This window comes from Chlorocebus sabaeus, chromosome 3 (assembly GCF_047675955.1).
Source record: "Chlorocebus sabaeus isolate Y175 chromosome 3, mChlSab1.0.hap1, whole genome shotgun sequence".
In the NCBI taxonomy this organism is placed as follows: domain Eukaryota; kingdom Metazoa; phylum Chordata; class Mammalia; order Primates; family Cercopithecidae; genus Chlorocebus; species Chlorocebus sabaeus.
This window is the reverse complement of record NC_132906.1, coordinates 23,446,630-23,474,326: the sequence shown is the minus strand read 5'-3', so window position 1 is coordinate 23,474,326 and position 27,697 is coordinate 23,446,630. Positions and strand designations below refer to the sequence as shown.

Sequence of the window (27,697 nt, the reverse complement as noted above, 5' to 3'; positions counted from 1 at the left end):
GTTGTGGCTCCCATTTCAGTAAAACCTAACATAAAAAACTCTGATGTTCATTACAGAACAGTAGCTAACAGTCTGCACATTGAAAAGAACTTCACATTGATGAAAAAAAAAAAAACCTGTAGATTTCAATATTATTTTTCTCTTTCAATAAAAGTATGACAACTCATAAAAATGTGATACATCTACAACTTTCTAGGAATACGTTCATCTTATAAACTTAAATATACAAATAAATAATAACTATTTCCATATTATCTCAACGGATTATTAATATAAAAGCCCTACAAAAAGGCAACTTTTAGGATAAGAAATCTAAAGTCAGAAGATTCAGTGACTTATACAAAGTCTCACTTATAGTAAATGATTGAGCTACAACTAGGACCTGCTGGAGTTTTCTGACCAATAAAAGCCCAGAATACAAGCCTGACTCCACTATGAACGTATACTCAATCATTTCTTGAGAAAATGAGATATTACAGTTGGCCCCCCATAACTGAGTGTTCAATATTCGTGGAGTCAACCAACTGCAAACTGAAAATATTTTAAAAATCGGCTGGGCATGGTGGTTCACACCTGCAATGCCCACACTCTGGGGGCTGAGGACGGAGGATCCCTTAAGCCCAGGAGTTTGAGACCAATCCAGGCAACACAGGGAGACCCTGTCTCTACAGCAAAAAAAAAAAAAAAAAAAAAAAAAAAATTTAGCTGGGCGTTGCAGCGCTTGCCTGTATTCCTGGGCAATAGAGTGAGACCCTGTTTCAAAAAAAGAGAGAAAACAAAATAGTAACAACTATTTACATAGTATTTACACTGTATTAGTTATAAGTAGTCTAGAGACGCTTTAAAGTACACAGAGGAATGTGTGTAGGTTATACATAAATACTGTGCCATCTTATATAAAGGACTTGAGCATGGTAGATTTTGGTATAGGGGATGGGGCACGCCAGATACCAATCTCCTGCAGGTACTAAGGGACGACTGTACTTGTCCCCACCTAACTTTAGAAAACAGTGTCTACTATGGCAAGCACTGTTCTAGACAATGGAGATATAGTAATCATCAAGACAAAAATCCTGACCTCGTAGAGTTTATACTTTAGTAGGTGATATGAACAACACACAAACAAATATATACGGTATGTCAGACGAGTATAGTAGAAGGAGAATAAATAACACCACCACAAAAGAACGGTGAATAATAAGAGGGTAAGGGAGGTAGAGCCTACAGGGTGCTATTTTACATATAGGGGCCAGAAAATACCTCAATGAGCTGAAATTGTGAACAGAGACCGAAAAGAAATGTGGGAGTAAGCCATGGGGATTACCTAAAGGGAAAGTGTTCCAGAGAGAAAAAACAGAAGAACAGCAATTATTAAGTTTGAGATGCTTCTGAAACATCCAAGGACACAGTCCAAACATCAACGACACAGTCAAAATCATGAATGTGAAGAGACAGAGAGGTGTGTAAATACAGTTTTTGATTTTTACTTATTTTCAGTTGAAATGAACATTTATTGAGTCCATATTAAATAACACAGAGCTAAGAAATGCCCCTGCCCCATCCATGCACAATTCACACCACCCAACCCAGGATCAATGTCTTGCTGTTTCTCCTCAGCTAGGTACATCCTACATTTCACCAGTTTTCTACCATTACGCAATCTCCTATAGTGGAGTGACAGGCTTGTCTTAAAGCTCAGAATCTTCTTAGAAAGGAGTGGATAACAGAGTGACAGTCACAGCTAACGAAAAATTTGCTTTATTTAAACATGCGCTGAGATGGACTCATTGCTTCCTGTGAATCTGCTAAGCTTGTCTGTCACTCTAATCATGGGCTCTTGGGAATAAACAGCATTCATAATAATCTTCACTCGTGGCCGGGCGCAGGGGCTCCCGCCTGTAATCCCAGCGCTTTAGGAGGCCGAAGTGGGCGGCTCACTTGAGGTCAGGAGTTCGAGACCAGCCTGGTCAACACGGTGAAACCCCGTCTCTACTAAAAATACAAAAATTAGCCAGGTATGGTGGTGCACATCTGTAATCCCAGCTATTCAGGAGACTGAGGCAGGAGAAACACTTGAACCCGGGAGGTGGAGGACGCAGTGAGCCGAGATCATGCCACTGCACTACAGCCTGGGCGACAGAGTGAGACACTGTCTCGAAAAATAATAATACTAATCTTCACTCATGTCATAATTGTCACTCACAAGCTCTCTGAAATGGATTACAATCGGCTATGGCCTCAGCAGCTTCTCCCACAAAGCTAGAGTTGGCTGACTCCACATCAGCAGAGAATTCCAAAGCCTGCGTGTTCTGTGGTTGGCTCTAGGTCTGTGGTCAAGTCTATGTTAACGGTTAAATCTTGGTCTGCGGTTAACTCTAGATCAGTGGTCAATTCTAGTAGGTCAGTGCTTGATTCTGGGAGTAGTGTGGAGAAAGTCACAGCCAGGGCACAGAACACAAAGAAAATAGGACCTTCCTGAGCATGGTGCCTCCAGGGAGGGCAGAAGCATCTTGAACTATATATTTAAATACCACCTAGTACTTAAGGCCATTAGACCAAATGAGACCACCCAGGAAGTGAAAAAAGAGAAAAGGAAAGAACTAAGGACTGAGTCCTGGGGCCACATAACATTTAGAGACAGAAGATGAGAAGGGGCTTAGCAAGAAACTAAGAAGGAACAGCCAAAGAGGGGAGAGGAGAAGAGATGTGTCCTAAAGTGGGAAAAAAAAAGTTTCAGGAAAAAAGTGATCAACTATGTCAAATTCCACTGAAGTTCAAGTAAGAGAGCTGCTAGTTGACTCTTGGATTTAGGAATGTGGATGTGGCAGACTATAGAAAAGGAACATGTGCTCACCTCAGCAGCATATACTAAAATTGGAACAATACAGAGAGGATGAGCGTGACCCCTACACAAGGATGACATGCGAATTCGGAAGTATTCCATACTGTGAAATAAATACATAAGGAACACAAATTTTTCTTGCAGCAGCTTCCATCAACAGGTGGAGTCTTGTTTTCCTACAACTGAATCTGGCTTGGCCGTGTGAGTTGCTTTGGTCAAAAGGACTTTAAGCAAATGTGACACAAGCACAGGCTTTCAAAGTGCTTGTGCACTGGGGCTTCGTTTCTCTTTTGTTACTAGAACTCTTTCACCATCATGTGAATGAGCTTGCTAGAGGTGAAATAAACAGTCAGTGCCCCTGCTGATGTCAAATCAACCACCACACACAAGTGAGGTCACTCTCTCCAGGAAGGCCACCCAGGCCAGCCCCAACCAGAATTGATCCACAGAATTATGAGCAAATAAAATGGCTTTTGTTCTAAACTACTAAGTTTTGGGATGGTTTGTTATGAAGCAAAAACTAATTGATAGAGAGGAAGATACCAGTAACAGACAAGAGCTGTTTCAATGGAATCATGGGCATAGGAATCTGACTGGAGTTGGTTAAGAATGAATGGATGGAAAGAATAGAACACAAGGCCTCCAGCTGACACTAGCTGAGCTTTAGAGGCTTTCCTTTCTAACAGGGCTATTTCCTCAACCAGAAAACTATGTCGTTACACTGTTTTCTACATACTCCCTACGCACTTCCAAAGCACCTGTAAGTAGGCCCAGTGGTATAGAGGTAAAGTCCTATTGCAAGCACTTTTCCTGGTGCATCCAGTTATACCCAACCCAAGCACACCTGCTCATGGAGGCAGACAGGATAGAGGGGTGAAAGAACTACATACTCTGCTGCTTCACCAGGGTAAACCAGTAAACTTGATATTATATTTATACCACCTGTCACTAGGAGTGTGGGGGTGGGGATGTGTGTATTGCACGGATGTCTCCTTACAGGGTACCTAACCATCTCCTGACAAGCCTTGACATGTTCATTACTTGTCATTTTCCAAGTAAATTCTCTGATCAGAAATTATAATCACATTTAAAAGCATTTATAAAAATTTCAAAAATAGCTTTTCAAAATGTCAAGAATATCTAAATAACTTACTTGGCAATCCGCAGTTTCCCAACTTCACCTCTTCCAGGGGCTTTAGCCCATTGCTGTGACAAATATTTGGGAACCTAAAACAAAGTAAAACACTAATAAGACTATTTGAGATGATAACAGATCTTTTCAAACATAAAACAATATACTGCTTCTATTTTTATTTTCTGCCTCTAATAAGGGATCATTATCAAGTTATCACTGTATGTTTTATACTACATGAAATACAAAGACACGTAAAAAATGATTTTAGCGCCGGGCGCGGTGGCTCAGGCTTGTAATCCCAGTACTTTGGGAGACCGAGGCGGGCGGATCACAAGGTCAAGAGATCGAGACCATCCTGGCTAACACGGTGAAACCCCGTCTCTACTAAAAATACAAAAAACTAGCCGGGCGCAGTGGCGGGCACCTGTGGTCCCAGCTACTCGGGAGGCTGAGGCAGGAGAATGGTGTGAACCCGGGAGGCGGGGCTTGCATTGAGCCGAGATCCGGCCACTGCACTCCAGCCTGGGCAACTGAGCGAGACTCCGTCTCAAAAAAAAAAAAAATGATTTTAGCTCTCAAAAGAGCTTAATCGAGGTGGCAACACAAAACTAACATAGGTCAAATAATCTAACAATAATAAAGCACTAACTTATCTTCCCAAGTCAGTCCAATTAAAGGTCACAGAATAGAAAGGTTACCAGAAAAGGCTTCTCAGAAGAGAACAGCACTGACTACAGTAATAGCATGATTTAGAAACACCACTGGACTTAAGATTGTTTCAAAAGTCAAGTTTTATTATGTAGAAAATTGTAACTTTGACTACTGTGAAGAAGAAGCTGCTAATATAAAAGGGTTATCAAACAGCATAGCTAACATTTATATAACCCTGCCTTCCTGACACTGTTGTAAGCACTTTATATAGATTGACACATTTAATCCTCACATCTCTATGGAACAGGTCTATTACCCCCATTTTACAGATGATGAATCTGAGGCACTGAGGGACTATACAATTTACTCAAGGTTATATAATTAGTAAAGATGGAGCCAGGATTCTAACCCAGGCAGTCTGCCTCCAGGGACTGTGTTTTTAACCAATACACCATATTGTGTCTGTAACTGAATACATGCAATCAAAAGGACTATAATTCTCAAAAAGGAGAAGTAGATGATATATGCCGAATCCCTATTATATAACTTATCTATCTCATTTCTTCTAAAAAGTAATTTGGACTCGAATCAGTGCATACCTTCAAAGCTATCCTATTATTAGGAGTAAATGAGATACACCAAGTATGAAGCATAATGCCTTACACAAAGCAAGTACTCAGTGTCAGGTGTCATTATTTTTTCATGATAAATTTGGAATGATAGTCCAGCTGCCAAAGCTGAGAAGGAAAGAAATTCTACCTAGCAAGACAAAAAAACACCACTTGACCACTAGTCAAATAAACTGCAGTACCTTGGAACAGCAAAAATTCAGGAATTGAAGGGTGAAAAGATGCCCCTGATGGTATTTGTTCACTTACGTATGCACTCCTCACACTAAAAGTTACTGAACAGGGCTGGGCGTGGTGGCTCACGCCTGTAATCCCAGCACTTTGGGAGGCCGAGGTGGGCAGATCACGAGGTCAAGAGTTTGAGGCCAGCCTGGCCAACATGGTGAAACCTCACCTCTACTAAGAATACAAAAATTAGATCGTGCCAGAGCAAGACTCCATCTAGAAAAAACAAATAAATAAACAAAGTTACTGAACAACTATTAAATATTATGGGTTCACCGGGCGTGGTGGCTCACTCCTGTAATCCCAGCACTTTGGGAGACGGAGGAGGGCAGATCACTTGAGGTCAGGAGTTCGAGACCAGCCTGGCCATCGTGGCGAAACCCTGTCTCTACTAAAAATACAAAAATTAGCAAGACGCAGTGGCACATGACTGTGGTCCCAGCTACGTGGAAGACTGAGGCACAAGAATCGCTTGAACCTAGGAGGTGGTGGTTGCAATGAGCTGAGATTACTCCACTGCACTCAAGCCTGGGTGACAGAGAGAGACTCTGTCTCAAAAAAAAAAAAAAAGAGACAATATACTTGAGTCAGTCAGGTACCATGCTAAACATCCATTATCCCATTTCATCCTTCCAATCACCTTGCAAAATCACATTCTCCTCACCCTACAGGATTAGATTCAAGACTCAACTCCAGACAGGTCTTTTGCTTTCTTCACTAGACCATACTACCTCTCAGCAGGGTATATGTGCTACAGAAGAGTATGTAATAGATCTAAGGGAAAGAGGATTTTGAAGATTCCATATCTCAACAGAACTTCCACTACACTGTACTCCATTCATCCAAACAAGCTAAGAGGATTTGGCAAACTCCTTATGATAACTGTATCTACCCACTCGGTCTCCTTTGATTACAGGTGACAGAAAACTCACTTAAAAGAAGATTTAATGTGACAAAAAAATTCCAGAGGTAGCTTTAAGGTGGCTTCATTAAGGGCTCAAACAATGTCCCCAGGACTCTTTCACTATTTCTTATCTATCACCTCAGGTAGCAAGATGGCAGAGGCAGCTCCTGAAGAGCACAAGTCTCCTTCCCAGAAGTCCCTAGCGAAAATTTGTCTTTCATGAAGCTGACAAGGGTGTGTGCCCTTCCTTAGACCTATCACTGTTCCCAGAGATGAGATACTTCACTGGCCAGGCTGAGTCAATGACATCTTTGGGGAAGGGTAGTCAACACCACTAAAATCACACAGATTGAAAAGGGGAAGCACTGGTTTCCACAAGCACAGTCAAGATTCTGCAACAATGTCAAAGTAAATGGACACTGGTTAAAGAAGCAAATGTCCACAACATTATCTGTTGGACAGCCTAGGAATTTCTCATTATCAACAACAGTATCCCTTTCACAACCTGTATTTCAAGCAACCATTCTGAGCACCATCTCCTAAATTCCTAGCTCTCTCCTTAGTACTTCCGTTGTGGAATCAGGAGAACCAGGGAGAGACCTTGGGGTGAATACAGCAGGATATCTTTATTGAGTGCACTCAGACCCAACGGACTTAACATCCAAAGACCGGGCCCAGAACAAAGACAGCACTTGACTTTTATACACACCTTAAAAAGGGAGGGGCTAGCTTGAAGCAGGCTTACAGCGGTGCGAACGCAGGGATACAGAGGCAGGACAAAAACAGTTAATCAAATTGTAACAGGTTCACAACTCAGGATTACACGTGACCACTGCTATGCAGCCCAGATGTCCACTATCTAGGTTTGCCTAGTGCCTAGCACAGCTTATTCCATGGCTTTCACTATGGTGCCCAGGTGGCCTGCTCAGATGGTTTATGAACTTCACCCCACTGATTAGATAAAACAGAAGACTTGAAGTCACCAGTTACAGAGAACAGGAATTTACAAACTGATACCATAAAACAAAGGAAAATTTGTTTTTCTTCTCCCTATGTTGAGGGAGTGCTGGGAGAGTCTCCAGAGCACATTCTTTCATGTCCTGGCTTCTTAGATAGTATTATCAAGACTTTTCCTGGGTCTGGGCTGTGCCCGTTGCTCCCTCTGGGACAAGTCAGCCTAATACAGGAAAGCTTATTTCTCTCTTTATTTTTCTTTCTTTAATTTCCCGCCTCATTTTGACTCCCAACAATTCTTCTAACCCTTCATTTCGCTGACTCTAATTAACATCTTCTCACTGTCCCCCATCTGCTATGTCCTCATTTCTCTCTTTAATGAAACTAGATTCCATGGTCCATCACTATAATCATTCCCTTGCCTCTATCTTCCTCCGTCATACTGGCCTGGCAGAACCTTAATCCTGATTAAAGCCAATCTCTACTTTTCTTCATTAATTTATAATTTATCCATGGTTTTATTTTATTGTGTTATTCCACTTCTCTGCCACACTTGGCACCTGAGCAGCTGAAGGAAAGCTCACGATCATGCTAGCTGGTCTCACATTAAATACATGGCTACAAACATCAAGTAAGCCCTTAGTGACACCTGGCAAGTTAACTACATCTCCCTAGTCAATTCAGTTCCTCACTCCTGATTATTCAAATGTTCTCTTTTCACTTCTCAAACCTACACCTCTTCCTTCCTCCTCCCTCTGTGCTGACCTGACTTCCTCTTCCACTGCTGACCTGACTTCCTCTTCCACTGAGAAAAAGCAAACCACCAAATCTAAACTTCTACATCTACCACCTAGCCACAGTTGGATCCTTTTACTCGCTTTACCCTCTTTAAACAGTGGATAAACTATGGCCAATCCCTCCACTTGTGCACTGAATTTCTTTCCCTGTTATGTAACTAACCGAGGACATCTTTCCTTCAAGTATACCCCTTCTCTCCTCTATTGCCTTCTCTGCTTAATCATTCCCATTAGCACAATAATGATAATAACAGCAGCTAAGACAAAGTGCTTACTAAATGTAGCAGGGAGATTTCTAAGACGGTTCCCAAGGATCCCACCTGCTATCAACTCCATCCACTTACTGGTGTAATCTCCTCTCCTTCAGTGTGAGCAGTATCGGTGACTCAGGGCAAAAGTGACAGGACTTCACTTCTGTTACTGGGTTACATAAGATTATGACTTCTGTCTTCTCTCATTGCTTTCTCAGTCTGCACACTCTGATTTAGAAATCTGCCATATTGAAGAGGCCCACGTGGCAAAACAAAAAATAAACAAAAAAAACACTAATGACCGGCTTCAGCCAAGAGTCAGCTAGGGAACTTGGACTCTTAAGTCCAACAACCCTGGAGGAACTGAATTCTACCAATCACATGAGCTTGGAAACAATATTTCCCCAGTCGAGACTTCAGATGAGAATCCAACCCTGGCTGATACCTTGACTATCACCGGTGAGAGACTCTGAGGCAAAGGAGTCAACTAAGCCATGCCAGAGTCCAGCCCACAGAAACTGTGAAATAATAAATGCGTGTTGTTTTAAACTACTAAGTCCGTAGTAATAGGTTATATACCAATAGATAACTAATACATTAAGCAACAAGCACTCTTCTAAATGCTGTAAATATATTAACCATCTACTTCTCACACTGTCTTCATTTTACAGATGAGGAAACTAAGGTACAGGGAGGCTTATAAATTTGTTCAAGATCATGCACCTTGGTAAGGGCAAACTTAATAATCCTTTCCACCCAGTGTTTGATTTCTCTGCCTTTTCTTTTTTTTTTTTTTTTTTTTGAGACAGGGTCTCATTCTGTCACCCAGGCTGGATTCACAATTTTGGCTCACTGCAGCCTCCACCTCCTGGGCTCCAACGATCCTCCCACCTCAGCCTCCCAAGTAGCTGAACTACAGGTTTGCACCACAATGCCCAGCTAAGTTTTGTCTTTTTGGTGGAGACGAGGTCTCACCACATTGCCCAGGCTGGTCTCGAACTTCTGGGCTCACGGGATCATCTCACCTCAGCCTCCCAAGGTGCTGGGATTACAAGCATGAGCCATCGTGCCTGGTCCTCTGTCTCTCTTTATGGAAGAACTCCTTGAGAGAGTTCTCTATGTCAGCTGTCTACACTTACTCCTCTGCCACTTTGCTTTGAACTTACTCTAGATAGGCTTTCCTCCCTACCACTCCACTGAAACTGATCACAGGGTGATTAAGATCTCCAAATTGCCAAGTCAAAGTTTAGTCCTCATCTCTCATACTTATCAACAATATTTGAGAACTAATCATTTCCTATTCCTTCAAACATTTTATTCACTTGACATCTAAGTAATCACATTCTCTCGATTTCTCCCTCTACTTCTCTGGACTCTTCCTTTTTGGTCTCCACATCTAGATGCTCATCTTTCTGGCCTCTTAACTTCAATGGGCACTGGATTCGGTCCTTGGATTCCCGCTCTTCTCTGTATACTATCTCTCTCTCTTTTTTTTTTTTTTTGAGACGGAGTTTTGCTCTTGATGCCCAGGCTGGAGTGCAATGGCGCGATCTTGGCTCACCGCAACTTCCACCTCCTGGGTTCAAGCAATTCTCCTGCCGCAGCTAATTTTGTATTTTTAGGAGAGATGGGGTTTCTCCATGTTGGTCAGGCTGGTCTTGAACCCCTGACCTCAGGCGATCTGCCTGCCTTGGCCTCCTGAAGTGCTGAAATTACAGGCGTGAGCCACCACGCCCAGCCCTGTATACTCTCAATCTTATGTAACTTCATCCAGTCTCATGGCTTTAAATACCATCTGTATAATGACAACTCTCAAACTTACAACAAGCTCAGGTTCTCCCCCAAAGCCTCAATTTATATATCCAACTGCCTACTCAAACTCTCCATCCTAATATTCAGTAAGCATTTCAAAGTTAAAATCTCCATACCAGAACTCATTTCTCCCTCATAAACCTTGCTCCTGCTGCAATTTTCCATATCTTAGTAAAAGGGAACTCCATTCTTCCAAGCACTCAGGCTGAAACCTTGGAGTCATCTTGAATATCCTTTTTCTTATACCCCAAATCCAATCAACTGATACATCCTGTCAACATCTTCAGATTATATCCAGACTCCATTTCTCACCAACTCAAGTTACTGCCCTAGCCCAAGCCACCATCATCTCTTGAATAATTATTGTTAACAGCCTCCTGAATTCCTTGCTTCCACTTTTGCCCATGTAGTTTATTCTCAATAAAGCAGCCAGAATTGTCATCTTAAAACCCAAGTCAGATGATACTGTTCTGCTCAAAACCTTTCCATGTATTTAACAGACATCTACATAGTGCTTACTATGTTTACCAGATACTTTTCTAAACAGTTTACAAATATTATTTCATTTAATCCTTATAACAGTCCCATCATCATTCTATTTTGCAACTGCAGAAACTGAAGCACCAAAAAGCTATTATTTGCTCAAAGTCTCACAATTACTAGTGATGAAGCTAGGATTCTAACCTAAGCATGTCGACTCCATAGTCCACGATTTTAGTCACCATACCATGCTGTGTCTCCATGGCTGCTGGCTTTCCATCTCACTCAGAAAAAAATCCTATAATGTCTCAGGTGACCCAGTCCCCTGGATGATCCTATTCCATATCTTCATCTCCTACTCTCCCTCTCATCTTACTCAAACCACACAGACCTGTCAACATTTGCAGTGACGTCCCATCTAAAGACCCATTTGCTGTTATTTCTGTCCGGAACACTCTTCCCATGGGTATCTGCAAGAGCAAGCCCATAAATTCCTTTACATCTCTGCTCAAAGACCATCTTATCAGTGAGGTCCTTTCCCGCCCTATTTAAAATAGCATCACATTGCATCACATTATGTTCTAGATCCTGGACCTTGTTTTATTTTGTAACTTTTGTTTACTGTCATATATCTAGCACCTAGAATAATAGAAGAATATTTATTTTAATGACTGGATATTGTTGAAGAAACACTAATGTAATGGCAATGATGGTTAATACTGTAATATACCTAGGATATATAATTTACTACACTTCATTTCATTCTCAGAGGGAAGTCTCAGTTCAGAGATCCACCTTAAAATAAGGGGAAGGGCTGGGCATGGTGGCTCATGCCTGTAATCCCAGCACTTTGGGAGGCTGAGGTGGGTGGATCATTTGAGCACAGGAGTTCAAGACCAGCCTGGGCAACATTGCAAAACCCCATCTCTACAAAAAATACAAAAATTAGCCAGGCGTGGTGGTGTGTGCCTGTAGTCCCAGCTACTCAGGAGGCTGAGATGGGAGGATCCCCTAAGTCCGGAGAGGTTGAGGCTGCAGTGAACCACAATTGTGCCACTGCACTCCAGCCTCGGTGACAGTGTAAGACTCTGTCTCAAATAAATAAATAACTAGGAAGAGGACAAAATGCAAATAGTGGAGTAGGGCATTTTCTAACCCACTACTTTGCCCTCACTGCTATACCCTGAAATGCTCTCAAAGAGAACACAAGAATGTTTGGGAGCTTTGGAACTGTTAAATGAGATCATACTTCTTCAACGTATTAACCAGATCAGGATTTTCTGTGATCAAATTACCAGAGACTATAATTCAGGCCTTCAAACAAGAAAACAGTTCAAGGGAAAGTAACTATATATCATACATTAAAGCAAATTTAAGAATCAAATACAGTACAACAAACTGTACCTAATACAAGCAATTACCAACTTAAAAACAGTGTGTCAGGCATGGTGGCTCATACCTATAAACCCAGCACTTTGGGAGGCTGAAGTGGGAGGATCACTTGAGCCCAGGAGTTCGAGACCACCATGGGCAACATACAGAGACCCCATCTCTACAAAAAATCTAAAAATTAGCTAGGCATGGTAGCGCACACTTGTGATTCAAGGTACTCAGGAGGTTGAGGCAGAAGGATCGTTTAAGCCCAGGAGTTTGAGGCTACAGTGAGCCATGATCACACGCCACTGCACTCCAGCCTGGGCGACAGAGTGAGGCTTTCTCAAAAAATAAAATAAAATAAAATTTTTTTTTCTTTTGAGATGGAGTCTCGCTCTGTCACCCAGGCTGGAGTGCACTGGCGCAATATCAGCTCACTGCAACCTCGGCCCCCACGTGCAAGCGATTCTCCTGCCTCAGCCTCCCAAGTAGCTAGGATTACAGGCGCCCACCACTACGCCTGGCTAATTTTTATATTTTCAGTAGAGACGGGGTTTCACCATGTTGGTCAGGCTGGTCTCGAACTCCTGACCTCAGGTAATCCACCCGCCTCAGCCTCCCAAAGTGCTGCAATTACCACAATGCCCAGCCACAAAAATAATTTTTTAAAAAGGCCAGGGATGCCAGGCGCGGTGGCTCACACCTGTAATCCCAGCACTTTGGGAGGCTGAGGCGGGTGGATCACAAGGTCAGGAGTTCGAGTCCAGCCCGGCCAACATGGCAAAACCCTGTCTCTACCAAAAATACAAAAATTAGCTGGGCGTGGTGGCAGGCACCTGTAATCCCACTTACTCGGTAGACTGAGAAAAGAGAATCACTAGAACCCGGGAGGCAGAGGTTGTAGTGAGCCGAGATCGTGCCATTGCACTCCAGCCTGGGCGACAAGAGCAAGGCTCCACCCTTCCCCCAAAAAAAGGCCAGGGGTGGTGGCTCACACCATAATCCCAACACTCTAGCACTGCGGAAGGCCAAGGCAGGTGGACCACTTGTGTCCAGGAATTTGAGATCAGTCTGGGCAACATGGCGAAACCCTGTCTCTACAAAAAAAAAAAAAAAAAAAAAAAAAATTAGCTAGGCATAGTGACACCTGCCTATAGTCCCAGCTACTCAGAAGGCTGATGCAGGAGGATCACTGCAGCCCAGGAGGCAGAGGTTGCATTGAGCCATTCACAGCACTTCACTCTAGCCTGGGAGACAGAGTGAGACCCAGTCTCAAAAAGAAAGAAAGAAAAAAAGCAGATTGTATTCCAGAAGTTAAAGGACAAAAACAAGTTTGCAGCTCATATTGCACTGTCTTCATTATTATAATAAAACTGTAGGTTCCCAGGTAAGCTCACCAGCTTATTTAATTCAAAGGTTCCTAAAATACTATACCCTGGCAGTAAAAATAATAATAATAAGAGCATATTAATTCTATATAGCTCTCTACACCAAGAACTTACAGAAACTGGCTTCCCAGAAGTCCCAGCCTATTAAGTTGGTCCCAGTGAGCCAAAATTGCACCACTGCACTCCAGCCTGGCAACAAAGCGAGACTTGACTCCATCTCAAAAAAAAAAAAAAGGGAGACACAAAATGGAAAAAAAAAAACATTTTTCTATTGCAAAGCTTTTAGCCTAACAAATCTGAATCACTATTTCCATACTTAGGCAAGATAATTAACCTCTCTAACCTTAAATTTTATCATCTGAAATATATAATTAGTACCTGCTTCACAGGTTTGCTTTGCAAAATACTCGCTACACAAGAAATGTTAAGTTCCTTTTTCTCCTACTAGTTGCAAGGCTTTAGGGTATGACCCACTCCAGTTTCATCTCTCCCTCATATATAACTCTCTTTGGCCAACAATGTCCAAGTGCTTGCCTGTCTGTGAAAAAATATAAGCTAGTTGGGATCGGTGGCTCACGCCCGTAATTCCAGCACTTTGGGAAGCTGAGGCAGGTGGATCACAAGGTCAGGTGTTCGAGACCAACATGGTGAAACCCTATCTCTACTAAAGATACAAAAAATTGGCCAGGTGTGGTGGTGCACGCCTGTAATCCCAGCTATTTGGGAGGCTGAGGCAGGAGAATAGCTTGAACCTGGGAGGCAAAGGTTGCAGTGAGCCGAGATTGCGCCACTGCACTCCAGCCTGGGTGACAGTGTGAGACTCCGTCTCAAAAACAAAAACAAAAAAAAAAAAAAAAGAAAAAAGAAAAAGAAACCCCATCTCTACTAAACACACAAAAATTAGCCAGGCGTGGTGGTGGATGCCTGTAATCCCAGCTACTTAGGCTGAGGCAGGAGAATTGTTTAAACCCAGGAGGCGGAGGTTGCAGTGAGCCAAGACTGCGCCACCTGCACTCCAGCCTGGGTGACAGAGCAAGACTCCATCTCAAAAAATAAATAAATAAATAAAAGAAGAATGCAGCATTCATAGGGTATGATGTCCATCCTTCCAATCCTGATCCTCTCCTCCAACAAACATTAGCCACAGTGCTTACAAGAAGAAAGTTTACTGGGCTAGAAAAACATCTTTCTGTTGCCTAGAAAGTTGTTGGTTAGACCTGATGCACTTCTCCACTTCTCCCTCCAAAAAAAGACTGTACTTCTCATCATTCAAGCCCCAATGATATTCACAACTTTAAAAATCCCACTCCTAACAACCTTGCCAACTGTATCTCCTCTTCCCCATCATATACCTTACCCTCCAGGGAACCATAACTAGAGAAAATGGTTTTCCAGAAATCTAAATATTAGAGGCCAAAAAACAACCATGCTAAAATCAGCCAGGCGCAGTGGCTCACGCCTGTAATCCCAGCACTTTGGGAGGCCGAGATGGGAGGATTGCCTGAGAAAAGGAGTTTGAGACCAGCCTGATCAACATAGTGAGACCCCATCTGTATTCTTTAAAACAATATTTAAAAATCTAAGAAAAAAGAACTCTGCTAAAATATTTTTAAACATCAGAGTCTCACTCTATTTCCCAGGCTAGCGTGCAATGGTGCGATCTCAACTCACAGCAACCTCCACCTCCCAGATCCAAGCAATTCTCCTGCCTCAGCCTCCAGAGTAGCTGGGACTACACAGGTACCCGCCACCACACCCAGCTAATTTTTGTATTTTCAGTAGAGATGGGGTTTCACCATATTGGCCAGGCTGGTCTTGAACTCCTGACTTCAAGAGATCCACCTGCCTCAGCCTCCAAAAATGCTGGGATTACAGGCATGAGCCACTGTGCCCAGCACATCACCCAATTTTTAAATCATTACTTGGTATAGGGTGCACAGCAGTAGTGTGCCCCGTAGGTAACCTAACAATAGCATAAATTGATATGCTATAAACGGGGTAGTACAAACTACAAAAGACTAGCTCTATGACAAGGTAAAAATTATAGCTAATTACATGTTTTGGCAGGTGACAGGTATTGTAAAGTGTTAAATTCAATCATGTCTAATGCCTATCAAAATGTGTTTGGATCATCTTTCTTTTGTAGATTTCAGATATTCAAAATTGGCTATCTGCTCCTCCCATTTGACAGACAGTCGCATCTTCTCTCACATCACCAGCCGCGTCCCTGAGGCACCATGGTGAAGGTGAAGGTAGGAGTCAACGGATTGGGTCATATTGGGCACCTGGTCACGAGGGCTGCTTTTAACTTTGGTAAAGTGGATATTGTCGCCATCAATGACCCCTTCATTGACTTCAACTACATGGTCTACATGTCGCCGTATGATTCCACCCAAGGCAAATCCCATGGCACCATCAAGGCTGAGAACAGGAAGCCTGTCATCAATGGAAATCCCATCACCATCCTCCAGGAGCAAGATCCTTCCAAAATCAAGTGGGGCGATGCTGGCGCTGAGTACACTGTGGAGTCCACCGGTGTCTTCACCCCCATGGAGAAGGCTGGGGCTCACTTGCAGGAAGCAGCCAAAAGGGTTATCATCTCTGCCCCCTCTGCTGACGCCCCCATGTTTGTGATGGGCGTGAATCATGAGAAGTACGACAACAGCCTCAAGATCGTCAGCAATGCCTCCTGCACTAACTGCTTAGCGCCCCTGGTCAAGGTCATCCATGACAACTTTGGTATCGTGGAAGGACTCATGACCACAGTACACGCCATCACTGTCACCCAGAAGTCTGTGGATGGCCCCTCCAGAAACTGTGGCGTGACAGCTGCGGGGCTCTCCAGAACATCATCCCTGGCTCTACTGGTGCTGCCGAGGCTGTGAGCAAGGTAATCCCTGAGCTGAATGGGAAGCTCACTGGCATGGCCTTCCATGTCCCCACTGCCAACGTGTCAGTCATGGACATGACCTGCCACCTGGAAAAACCTGCCAGATATGATGACATCAAGAAGGTGTGAAGCAGGCATTGGAGGGGGCTCCCTCAAGGGCATCCTGGGCTACACTGAGCACCAGGTGGTTTCCTCTGACTTCAACAGCAACACTCACTCTTCCACCTTCAATGCTGGGGCTGGCACTGCCCTCAATGACCACTTTGTCAAGCTCATTTCCTGGTATGACAATGAATCTGGTTACAGCAACAGGGTGGTGGACTTCATGGCCCACATGGCCTCTAAGGAGTAAGACGCCAGACCACCAGCCCCAGTGAGAAAACAAGAGGAAGAGAGAGGCCCTCAATGCTGGGGAGTCCCTGCCATACTCAGTTCCCAACCACACTGAGAATCTCCCCTCCTCAGTTTCCATGCAGACCCCCTGAAGAGGGAGGGGCCTAGGGAGCTCTGCCTTGTCGTGTGCCATCAATAAAGTCCCCTGTGCTCAGTCAAAAAAAAAAAAGATTCTCAAAATTCCAGAAATAGTACTTCATTAGGCCAGAACAGTACAGGTCCTGGATATTTTGCTTTTTTGGTAAACAATCTACTACTATATTTGTTTTTCCCTAAACACACTATTTATCCCCAGTCCTGCTGGTAAGGGTTTTTTTTTTTTTTTTCCTTTTTAGATAGGGTTTCACTCTGTCGCCCAGCCTAGAGTACAAGGGGTGTGATCTCAGCTCACTGCAGCCTCAACCTCCTGGGCTCAAGTGATCCTCCCACCTCAGTCTCCCAAGTAGCTGGGACTACAAGCGTATGCCACCATGCCCAGCTAACTTTTTGTCGTTTTTGTACATAAAAGGTTTTGCTATATTGCCTAGGCTGGTCTCAAATTCCTGGGCTTAAGCAATTCGCCCACCTGGTCCTCCCAAAGTGCTGGGATTACAGGCATGAGCCACTGCACCTGGCCTTCCATAAGCTCTTCTTGAAAGCTTGTTTGGAGGTTCCAGCAGGGGAGTACAGCCACACATATACCCTTGACTGAAGACCAGTCCTCCTCTATCGGGATGGTCATCCTCTTTGATCAAGGGTGCAGCTTCAGGAGGGACATACATGGAGTGGAGTGGGAGGAAGGGGACACCCACCTAGCCAGCCAGATTAGCCAAATCAACCCTGGTGATCAATGGGGTGACAGATGTCCCAGCCAGATCACACTCACACCCAGTTTTTTTTTTTTTTTTTTTGAGACAGGGTGTCACTCTAGTTGCCCAGGCAGGAGTGCAGTGGCACAATCTCGACTCACTGTAACCTCCAAACAGGCTCTTCTTAAACATCACCTTCTCTATGATGTCTTTCCAGTTCTGGTGAAGCATTAATTTTTTTCCTGCTCAAAACTCTAAGAGATCTTGTATGTACAGTCCTTACTGCATTTACACAGTTCTGTAACTGTCTGGTGATGGAATTAAATATGTACAAGATGACCTTGATATATCCTAGGAAGAAACATTTTTTAGCAACAAAGGTCAGAACTCAAGGTATTATTTTTAACAGAAAATATTAATGTAAGGAGAAAAAACTTGAATACGTAGTTCAAATAAAATTCTGATTAGATAAAAATGAAGACACATTTTCTAAGCAACAAGTTACTATTTCTTTTTTTTTTTTTTTTTTTTCTGAGATAGAGTTTTTGTTCTGTTGCCCAGGCTGGAGTGCAACAGAGCAATCTCAGCTCACTGCAACCTCCGCCTCCCAGTTTCAAGCAATTCTTCTGCCTTAGTCTCCTGAGTAGCTGGGAATACAGGCGCATGCCACCACAACCGGCTAATTTTTGTATTTTTAGTAGAGATGGGGTTTCACCATATTGGCCAGGCTAGTCTCAAACTATTGACCTTGTGATCCACCTGCCTCGGCCTCTCAAAGTGTTGGGATTACAGGTGTGAGCCACCGTGCCCGGCCCAATCCTGTGATAATTTTCTAAATGTGACTCTGGTTACTTACCCTCCCCTCTAATTCGTACTGCACACTGCCAAACTTTTTTTTTTCTGAATAAATATTTGGCATCTCTACCTCACTCAAATCCTCCAAAAAGTTTGTTACTTCCTTGTAAACTAAAGTTAGAACATCTCCGTTTCATGATATGACAATCTGAGTATATGGTCCCAACCTTTATCTACACAGATCTTCTGCTTTAGGTTCTCTCTGTTTTCCACGACACGCCATGCTGATTATGTATTTTGAGTCTTGCATTTCTGCTCCATTCCCCATGGTATACGCTATGTCCACCCACCCAAATCCTGTCAGGCGTAAACACTGAGCATTTACCATGCTCCTAGAACAATGGCACCATCTCAAGTCACACCATTTTTTCAAGCTTTTTCCTTCAGTCTGCAAGGGCCATCTCCTCCTTAGTGACTCTCCTCCAATTAACACGCTGCTGGAGAGAGAAATGCCTATTTAATTCATCCTTTTAAGTCACACTGAGCTTGGAAATAAGTCAAATCAGTGCCACAGATTAAGGCGAGGGTTAAAGAATGAGAGGTCATGCATTTATTCATCACCTTTTTGTTGAATAATTACCATGTGCCAAACACTATTCTGGGTATGACAGGCAAAGATCCAGTCTCATGGAATGTGATTTTGTGTGTTGGAAAGACGGAAGTAACCAACTTTGAACATATTAACACAAAATCACTCTACACTGTGAAAAGTGCTTTGAAGAATGTAACCACCGGGCGCGGTAGCTCACGCCTGTAATTCCAGCACTTTGGGAGGCCAAGGCGGGCGGATCACGAGGTCAGGAGATCGAGACCATCCTGGCTAACACGGTGAAACCCTGTCTCTACTAAAAATACAAAAAATTAGCCGGGCGTGGGGGCGAGTGCCTGTAGTCCCAGTTACTCGGGAGGCTGAGAGAGGAGAATGGCGTGAACCTGGGAGGCGGAGCTTGCAGTGAGCCAAGATCGCACTACTGCACTCCAGACTGGGCGACAGAGCAAGACTCTGATTCAAAAAAAAAGAAAAGAAAGAATGTAATACGGATCTGTCGTGTTAGCAAATGATCATAAGGGAGCTATTTTTAAGAAGGCCGACAAGAAAGACCTCTTAGATTTAATTGACGAGAACTCAGCCATATGATAAATCAGTTAAAGCATTAAGAAACCGAAAGTCCTTACATTTTAAGTCTCAACGACTTTCAGGATCACATTTTGAATTTGCTTAAGTATTATGAAACTCCCCTAGGAGAAAACACTCCCCAACACGAGACAGTAAAGCACAAATAGTGCCCGCTGTGAGCTAACCAAAATTGCTGTCTTTACATAAAACATTTATTGACGGCCAGTTTCATCAGACCCAAATGTGCTCTGAAAGAATACTCCAGTCCAATGACCTCTCCTGACCTCTCCTTCTGTTTGTTCAGGGCTCTCTCGCCTCTTTTGAGAGCTTCATTAAGGACCATCAACCTAAGAGAACACTTTAAGAGTACGCAGGGACCAGTTCTAGTTTCTCGCCGAAAAAACTGTACAGAAAGCAGACATTCCACTACCTCACACAGGCTCATGGCTAAAACCAGTTTCACCAAGGGAAAGATACAAGGAATTCTTCGGTCTGGGATAAAATGCACCGCCCAAGTCTAGGAACACCAAGACAGGGCTCCAGGAAAGCCGTGAGAAAGAGATCTAGTCCAGGCTGATTCAGACCAGTAACCAGCTGAAAGACACTTTGCGTCCCTAAACTAATCTCATCTGCAAACAGATACAACAATGACTCCTGCCTCTCAAAATATGTGAAGCTCTAACGAGATAGCCGTAAAAGAACTTTAAGAGGCGCACGGAGCGGGATGGGCTCAAGTTACTTAAATTATACTTGTGTTAGGAGGAGCGCAAGCGGGAGACTCGTGAACATTACCTTGACTAGCCACACTCCTGTGTTCTGTTTGGCGCCGGTCAGGTCGAGTTCCCCGCGCTCGGCCATGGGTCTGTTGCCGGTGGACGCGTGCGGCCTACAGCAGCGACACCAGGAGCCGGAGGGCTGAGAAGTGGGCGTCCGGAACAAAGGGCAAGCCGCGCTGAGAGGTGAAGAGGCGGCGTTCCTTACCTGCCAGGACACTGGAAACCGGGGGGAAAAAGGAACACGCCGCCGGGAGCCAAGACTGCGCCTGCGCACTGTACGTCCGTACGGCGCGCTGTTGCAGACAAACTTTCTGTTTCGGAAATTCCTTGGGTGGGCGTGGCTGTCAGCGTAGTGTGTATCTGAGGGATTAAAACATAGGGTGAGATGAGCCAAAACGTTAGCAAAGTATTTAAAGACATGGCCAGCATAACTGAAGAAAAAGATGATCAGAACGGAAAAACGGGGTTCAAAGAGACAAAAGTTGTCAGAATGTGTCCAACCCTAGCCAAAGAGAGAGAGAGAATATTTGAAGGACAGGCTTAGGTTAGTAAATTGGCATCCCCCCTGGCCAACGTCATTAGCACAAGTGGGCACTGGGATCAGACTTGGTAGCCCTGGGTATATTGAAAACATGCCGTTTCTAGACCTGAAAAGAAAGCCGTGTTTCAGCTCAGAGGCTGCCCGAGCTCCTCTGATTAAGCAAGCAGAGCACCTCATATTCCAAAACCCGGAGGTCTGTGACGAAACGAACAAGTAAGAGACAAACCTGATCGTTTCCTCCCCTGCTTAAACAGTTTTCTCTTTCTCTTCTTGCCTCTAGAATAAAATTCAATCCTCCTGCTTCAACTGGGCCCTCTCAATTTCATTCGTTTTCCCCTCCCACCATCACTCCACCATGCACCGAACCACACCAAACCCAGCAGACTTCCCGGAACACGTCAGAATCTTCCTTCGTCATTTCAGAGCCTCTGCACACTGGATTCCCTTCCTCGGAAGCCCTCTTTTACCCCTGCCCTCACTCCCACTCTTTCTTTTGGTTGGCAAACTCCTACTTATAGTTCAAGACCAATGGAAATGTCACTTCCTATGAGATCTTTTATCAACTTCCCCAGAAGAAATTAGTTTTTCTTCACATCACAGTGTGATACTTAGCACTCTGCACTATAATACATATGTTTACATATCTGCCTTTGCTTTCCAGACAACGAACTCCTCCTAGGCAGAAAGAGCTTTATTGAGGTATAATTTACAAATAAAAAATAGTGCTTTATTCATGTTATATCCACAATGTATAACACAGTGTTTGACACATTGTCAGGTTTCAGCAGGCTTTGGGTGAAAGAACGTTGGCTGAAGAGAAACAAACAGTAAGGTATTGTTAAGAAGGGCAAGTAATGTATTGAATCACACATCAGAGCCTTGCACAAAATTGAGGAAATTTTATGTGTGTTCAGCACAGGGCCAGGAAAAGCTGTCAGAACTCTGCGATTAGCTAGCAAAATTAACAGGAAAGATAGGAAGAGACCTGGAGTGTGTCGCAAATGAAAGTTTCAGTGGCTCGACCCTGTAACCCCACCTTTGGGAGGCTGAGGTGGGAGGATTGTGTGTGCCCAGGAGTTCAAGGCTACAGTGAGTCATGATCGTGCCATGCACTCCAGCCTGGGTGACAGAGCAAGGCCCTGTCTCTGAAAAATAAATACTAAAACAAAATTTTTGGGGGCCAGGCGCAGTGGCTCACGCCTGTAATCCCAACACTTTGGGAGACCGAGATGGGAAGATCACTTGAAGGCAGGAGTTCGAGACCAGCCTGGTTAACATAGCGAGACCACCATTTCTAAAAAGAAGAAAAAGAAAAAAAAAATTTTCTAAGCAGAAAATGAAGCTTTCTTCTTGTGCAACAACTTGGAAAAGAGCCTAAAACATATAAAGGGTAAGCAGATGAAGGGAACTGCTCTAAACTTTACTCAAGTAGAAGGAATAAATTGAAATATGAGACCATGGGAGAAGAGAAGCAAAGTCTAGAGCACCCCAGGAATAAACTTTAAAGATTGGAGCCTTGGCCTTGGTCTCTGAGTCATGGGAGGCCTTAAAATGTGTATGTGGTGTGTGTATGTGTGTGTGCACAGAGATTGGGAGAGAAAAAATGGTTGATGAAAAGGCTAGAGAAGAAAGGAAAAGTGGAGATTTAAAAATGATTACATAGAAGAAAGAAAAAAACAACTTATTGAGCACCTCTTCCTCATACACTGTTGAACAAAGAGCAAGCTTCCCCTACTGTCCTTTTCAAACAGCTTGAAGAGGGATGTTTACAGAACCGTGAGAGAAAAGGAGGGCATGGCCTCTGTGAACTAAATTCACAGATTTACTGTGGAGGCCCTTAGGGTGATAGATATTACAGCCAGATCCCTCACCTTCCTAAGGACTCATTATATGCCAGATGCTTGGCTAGTTATTTTTTGTGTTACCCCATTTAATCCTTATAACAATTTGCCAGAGTAGATATTATTTTTCCTCAATATAGCCCTATATGTCATTAAACACATCAACATCTAAGAGCTGAGACCACATCCCAGGATGGGGCTCACAGAGCATAGGATGCAGAGGCCAGTGCCCTAAAAAAGGTAACACCAGAATTTTTTACTCCCTCATATGATTGGTCAAGTTGTTATCAAAATTTTTAAGGCACAAATGCAATTCTAGGAAGGAGGGCCCAACAACTCATTGCTGGCTACAATTTTTCCAAAAAGTCTAGTAGTGCTTAGGCCAACTTGAAGCTCCATCCTTATCTAGGGCTTAGATTCTAGATCAGACCTCAAGGCCACCCAACCTTCTTTGCTGCTTTGTTTTTGTTTTTGTTTTTAGACAGAGTCTTGCTCTGTCACCCAGACTGGAATGTGCAGTGGCATAATCACAGGTCACTACAGCTTCGACCTTTCAGGCTCAAGCGGTCCTCCCACCTCAGCCTTCCAAGTAGCTGGGACTACAGGTGCACACCATCACACCTAGCTAATTTTTGTCTTTTTTGTAGAGATGGGGTTTCACCATGTTGCCCAGGCTGCTCTTGAACTCCTGGGCTCAAGCAATCCACCCACCTCGGCCTCCCAAAATGCTGGGATTACAGGCATGAGTCACCGTGCCCAGCCCCAACCTGCTTAGTGGGCAGAACTACATTCTTTTTTGTGGGTCTTCTAGACTAGGTGCAACAGGAAAAACCCCTAACACCACACCCACCACCAAACATGCTTAAATCTAGATGAGTGTTCTCAGCCTCTGGTTCCTGTATAAGTTGCATTAGAATTCCCTGGGGGAAATGTGTTTTAAAATGAAGACACCTGAGCCCCAATCCAGGCAAACAAAATTAGACTTTCTGGAGGTGAGTCTAGAAATTGACATTTTTAGCAAGCTCCCAGAGTGTTTCCTAGGCACACCAAAATCTGAGAATCGTTGTTGTAAATGATAGAGTTCTAATAGATAGAATTCTAATTGATATTTTTCTGATCAATATAGGTCATTAGAACTGGGCCAGTTTCCAAAGTCTGAGACGTGCGAAAAAGTTTACCAGAAATTCTAGCTAGAATTCCCTCATGTCTTGTTAATTCAGAACACCACAATTCTATCAGGTAGCCATTAAGCAGCAAATCCATTAGGCGAGATGTTACAAGTGAGTTGAGGGAATTAGAATGACTTTAACAGATAGCTGAGCTCACTTTCAGATTTTGTCCTTGTCTATCATGCACAAGCCTAGTTTCTCCAGGCCAGAGATTTTCTTTGTTCACATTCACTCAGAAACATTCTAGCAAGAGAAAGTATTATCTCCAGGGGAGTTCATACAGGCAAAAAATGCTACGACCAAGACTTTCTTAATAAACCAGATTCATTACCTATTGGTTACTAACATAAACATTGTCATTCAAAAATTACAAATGAATATGGCATTGTGGTAATTCATTCAATTTCCCTGACATTAGTGATGTAGTAGGTTGATAATTTTGCTTCAATATGACACCAAGGCTATAAAACTCCTTCTCTGAATTCTCCCTGCCTAAATTCCTGGGAGATCCCTTGTTTCTCCAGTTATACACAAACAAAAAGAAATACTTTTTGCTTGTGTATTTCTTTTTGCTTGTGTATAACTGGAGAAACAATAGTTTCCATATTGTTTAGTATAGAAAGAGAGTATGAGCTTTGGAGTCAAATTTTTTCCTTTTTTTTTTTTCTTTTTCACCCAGGCTGGAGTGTAGTGGCACTATCTTGGCTCACTGCAACCTCCGCCTCCCGGGTTCCAGTGATTCTCATGCCTCAGCCTCTGAAGTAGCTGGAACTACAGGCACGTACCACCATGCCCAGCTAACTTTTGTATTTTTAGTAGAGATGGAATTTTACCATGTTGGCCAGGCTGGTCTCGAACTCCTGACCTCAGGTGATCTGCCCACCTCTGCCTCCCAAAGTGCTGGGATTACAGGCGTGAGCCACTGTGCCTGGCCAGTCAAACATATTTCAAGTGATACTTCTGCTGTGTAGCAGCCTAATTATGTTAATCTCTCTGCACCTGTTTCCTTGCTTATATAATGGAATTATTATACTCTGTAGAGTTATGATGTGACTAAACGAGAAAACATATTAAAAGAATTTAACATTATGATGTGGAAATTATTTTGTAACTGCATTAATTATATTGCAATTATATATATTGCAATAAATACAAATAATTGAAAGGAAACACAAAAGATTTATTATAGGCAGCAGTATACTGGTAAATGTTTAACAGCTGGGCTCCCTAAACTCCCCTACCCCCAGGAAAGCCCTGATTTGTAGTGTTTACCAATTACCATGGTGCAAGTACTTCTATAATAGCTGATTTCAAGCTGCCAAGAAGAGATCACTGAAGGCAACGTTGGAAGAGGTGCACTGTACATTGTATAGTATATAAACTCTAAAGGCCGGGCACAGTGGCTGAGGCCTATAATTCCAGCACTTTGGGAGACCAAGGCGGGTGGATCACTTGAGTCCAGGAGTTTGAGATCAGCCCTGCCAAAATGAAGAAACCCCGTCTCTACTAACAATACAAAAATTAGCTGGACGTGGTAGTACACCCCTGTAATACCAGCTACTCGGGAGGCTGAGACACAAGAATCGCTTGAACCCAGGAGGTAGAGGTTGCAATGAGCCAAGATCATGCCACTGCACTCCAGCCTGGGTGACAGGGCGAGACTAAGTTTCAATAAATAAATAAATATACTGTATAGTATTGTAATACATTGTGTAGTATTTTCACTAGATAGATACTTAAATATAACTTTAAGAGCATGGATAATAATAAAATACAGAAAAATAATTAGGAAGTGATGAGTATTAAGTTTTTATTACCTTTATGTTTAATATTATTTATTTCTTCAGCAGTATTTTAGGAAAAAGAAGTAGCATCTGCAAACCCTGAGGAGGGAAGCCCCTGGTAAGTTGGTATCTGTGGGACAGAGAGGATGCCAGTGGGCAGGATATAGTGAAACTGTAGCAGTGCCATTGGCTGAAGAGGGAGGGAGTGGCTAGACCATGCAAGGCCTTGGAGACCTTGTACAAAGCAAATGTAAACTGGAAGGAGACTTTTTTTTTTTTTTTTTGAGACAGAGTGTCACTGTCGCCCAGGCTAGAGTGCAGTGGTGCGATCTTGGCTCACTGCAACCTCCACCTCCCAGGTTCAAGCAATTCTCCTGCCTGGATTACAGGTGCGTGCCACCACACCTGGCTAATTTTTTGTATTTTCAGTAGAGACAGAATTTTACCATGTTGGTCAGGCTGGTCTCGAACTTTTGACCTTGTGATTCACCCGCCTCAGCCTCCCAAAGTGCTGGGATTACAGGCATGAGCCACCATGCCTGGCCAACTGGAAGGTTAATTTAAGCTTGAATATAAAATAATTATATTTACTTTTTCAAAAGATCCCTGTAGTTGCTGTGGAAAAAATGGATTGGAGGAGACCCGAATGAAAAACCAAGAGACCAGTTGAGACACTATTGTACTAATCCAAGTGGAAAAGGATAGTGGTTTTGATTAGGAAAGTGGTAGTGAAGATAAAGGAAGTGAATCAATTTGAAACACATCAGAGATAGGTTTAGGAGGCAGAATTGACAAGGCTTTGTAATTCTTTGCTGTATAGCACAACAGGAACAGGACCATCTACCAAGTGATAACTCAGAATAAGAAAACAAAACATACACACACAGCATTGCTCCTTCTGGGAGATCAGACAAGACTCTGCATGTATTTTGCTTGATGGATGACAGGATTCCATTGAATTGCGTCTGTTCGGTGCCTTATGTCTGATGTGACATATGGCTGCTGTGGCCTGCAAGAAGCCTTCACTCTCAGTAAGTCACTTTAATTGCTCATTAGGTGTTGCCGTGGGAATAAAGTGTTAAAGCATGAGAAAATTTAATGTATCATTACTGTAATGAAATCCAATTACAGTATGAAAATATATAATTTACCAAAACATTTATATCATACTTTATACATTAAATAAAATTATAGTGTAGGAAACAGCACTGAAATACTGGATCAAAGTACCCAAATAAAAACCACAAATAAGAATAAGCCCTAAAATACCATATTAAACAGACAGATCCTCACTAGTGTTCAGATTTCAAAGCCAGAGAAGCCATGTGTGCTGAATATCAATGAGCAATTGTGTCCACATTCCGCTAAGAGTAAATCTTGGGGCTTCCTTTTTGATGGATTTCCTCCCCAAATACACAAGCATCAGGGGAAGACAGTTTTCACATCCAGGGGTAGGTGAAAATATTAGATAAATATCAATGGGTGGAGTCAAGGAATGTTCAGTTTAAGGACCCTTTCTATGGGTCGAGTTCTTGCCATAGCTTTGTCAACATAATTCACTTCCCTGGTGTGTAAACAACTGAGCCGACATGGTGGCTCTGCTGCATATAAAGCTGTTGGGGACTAGGGTCCTTCTATCTCATGATTTTACCATCCCTGTGTGGTGTCCTTGTCTGCATAGGGGACCATAATGTCTGCATTTTTTAGCCAAAAGGAAAAGGGGAAGGGTAAAAAGAGTGTACATGACTTTGGCCTTTTTTTTTCTTTTCCTTTTTTCTGTTTTTGTTTTTTTTTTTTTTTTTTTAACAGTGTGTTTAGATTAGAAACCAAAAAAGGTCCATACATTGTGGTTGGTTTTGATGTCTCTTAGTCCTCTCCTCTCCTTTCTCCTTGCCTTCCCTCTGTTCCCCTTCTCTCTCCTCCTCTCTCTGTTTCATACACCTCTCTCTGTCATTGTTGTGGATGAATAATTAATTTACTTGTCCCATACAGTTTTGTTGTTGTTGTTGTTGTTGTTGCTGTTTGAGACAGAGTCTCACTCTGTCACCAGGCTGGAGTGCAGTGGCACAATCTCGGCAACCTCCACCTCCCGGATTCAAGC

At 43.1% G+C, this 27,697-nt stretch overlaps 1 protein-coding gene, 1 non-coding gene and 1 pseudogene across 2 annotated transcripts in view; 2 read left to right on the top strand and 1 right to left on the bottom strand.

Annotated features, from left to right (window-relative positions):
• The window catches only part of GTF2F2 (general transcription factor IIF subunit 2), a 168,503-nt gene extending 147,945 nt beyond the window's left edge, over positions 1-20,558 (bottom strand). The window contains exons 1-2 of the mRNA XM_007960323.3: positions 20,278-20,558; positions 3,996-4,069 (exon numbers count right to left, since the gene is read on the bottom strand). Of these exons, the coding sequence (XP_007958514.2) occupies positions 3,996-4,069; positions 20,278-20,343 (140 nt within the window). The 5' untranslated portion in view covers positions 20,344-20,558. The remainder of the gene's footprint in view (positions 1-3,995; positions 4,070-20,277) is intronic.
• LOC119620129 (U6 spliceosomal RNA) lies at positions 2,849-2,950 on the top strand. Its single transcript, XR_005236593.1, has one exon. It is a non-coding gene; the product is annotated as a U6 spliceosomal RNA (small nuclear RNA).
• LOC103214371 (glyceraldehyde-3-phosphate dehydrogenase pseudogene) lies at positions 15,599-16,775 on the top strand (annotated as a pseudogene).
• Positions 20,559-27,697: the final 7,139 nt, after the last annotated feature.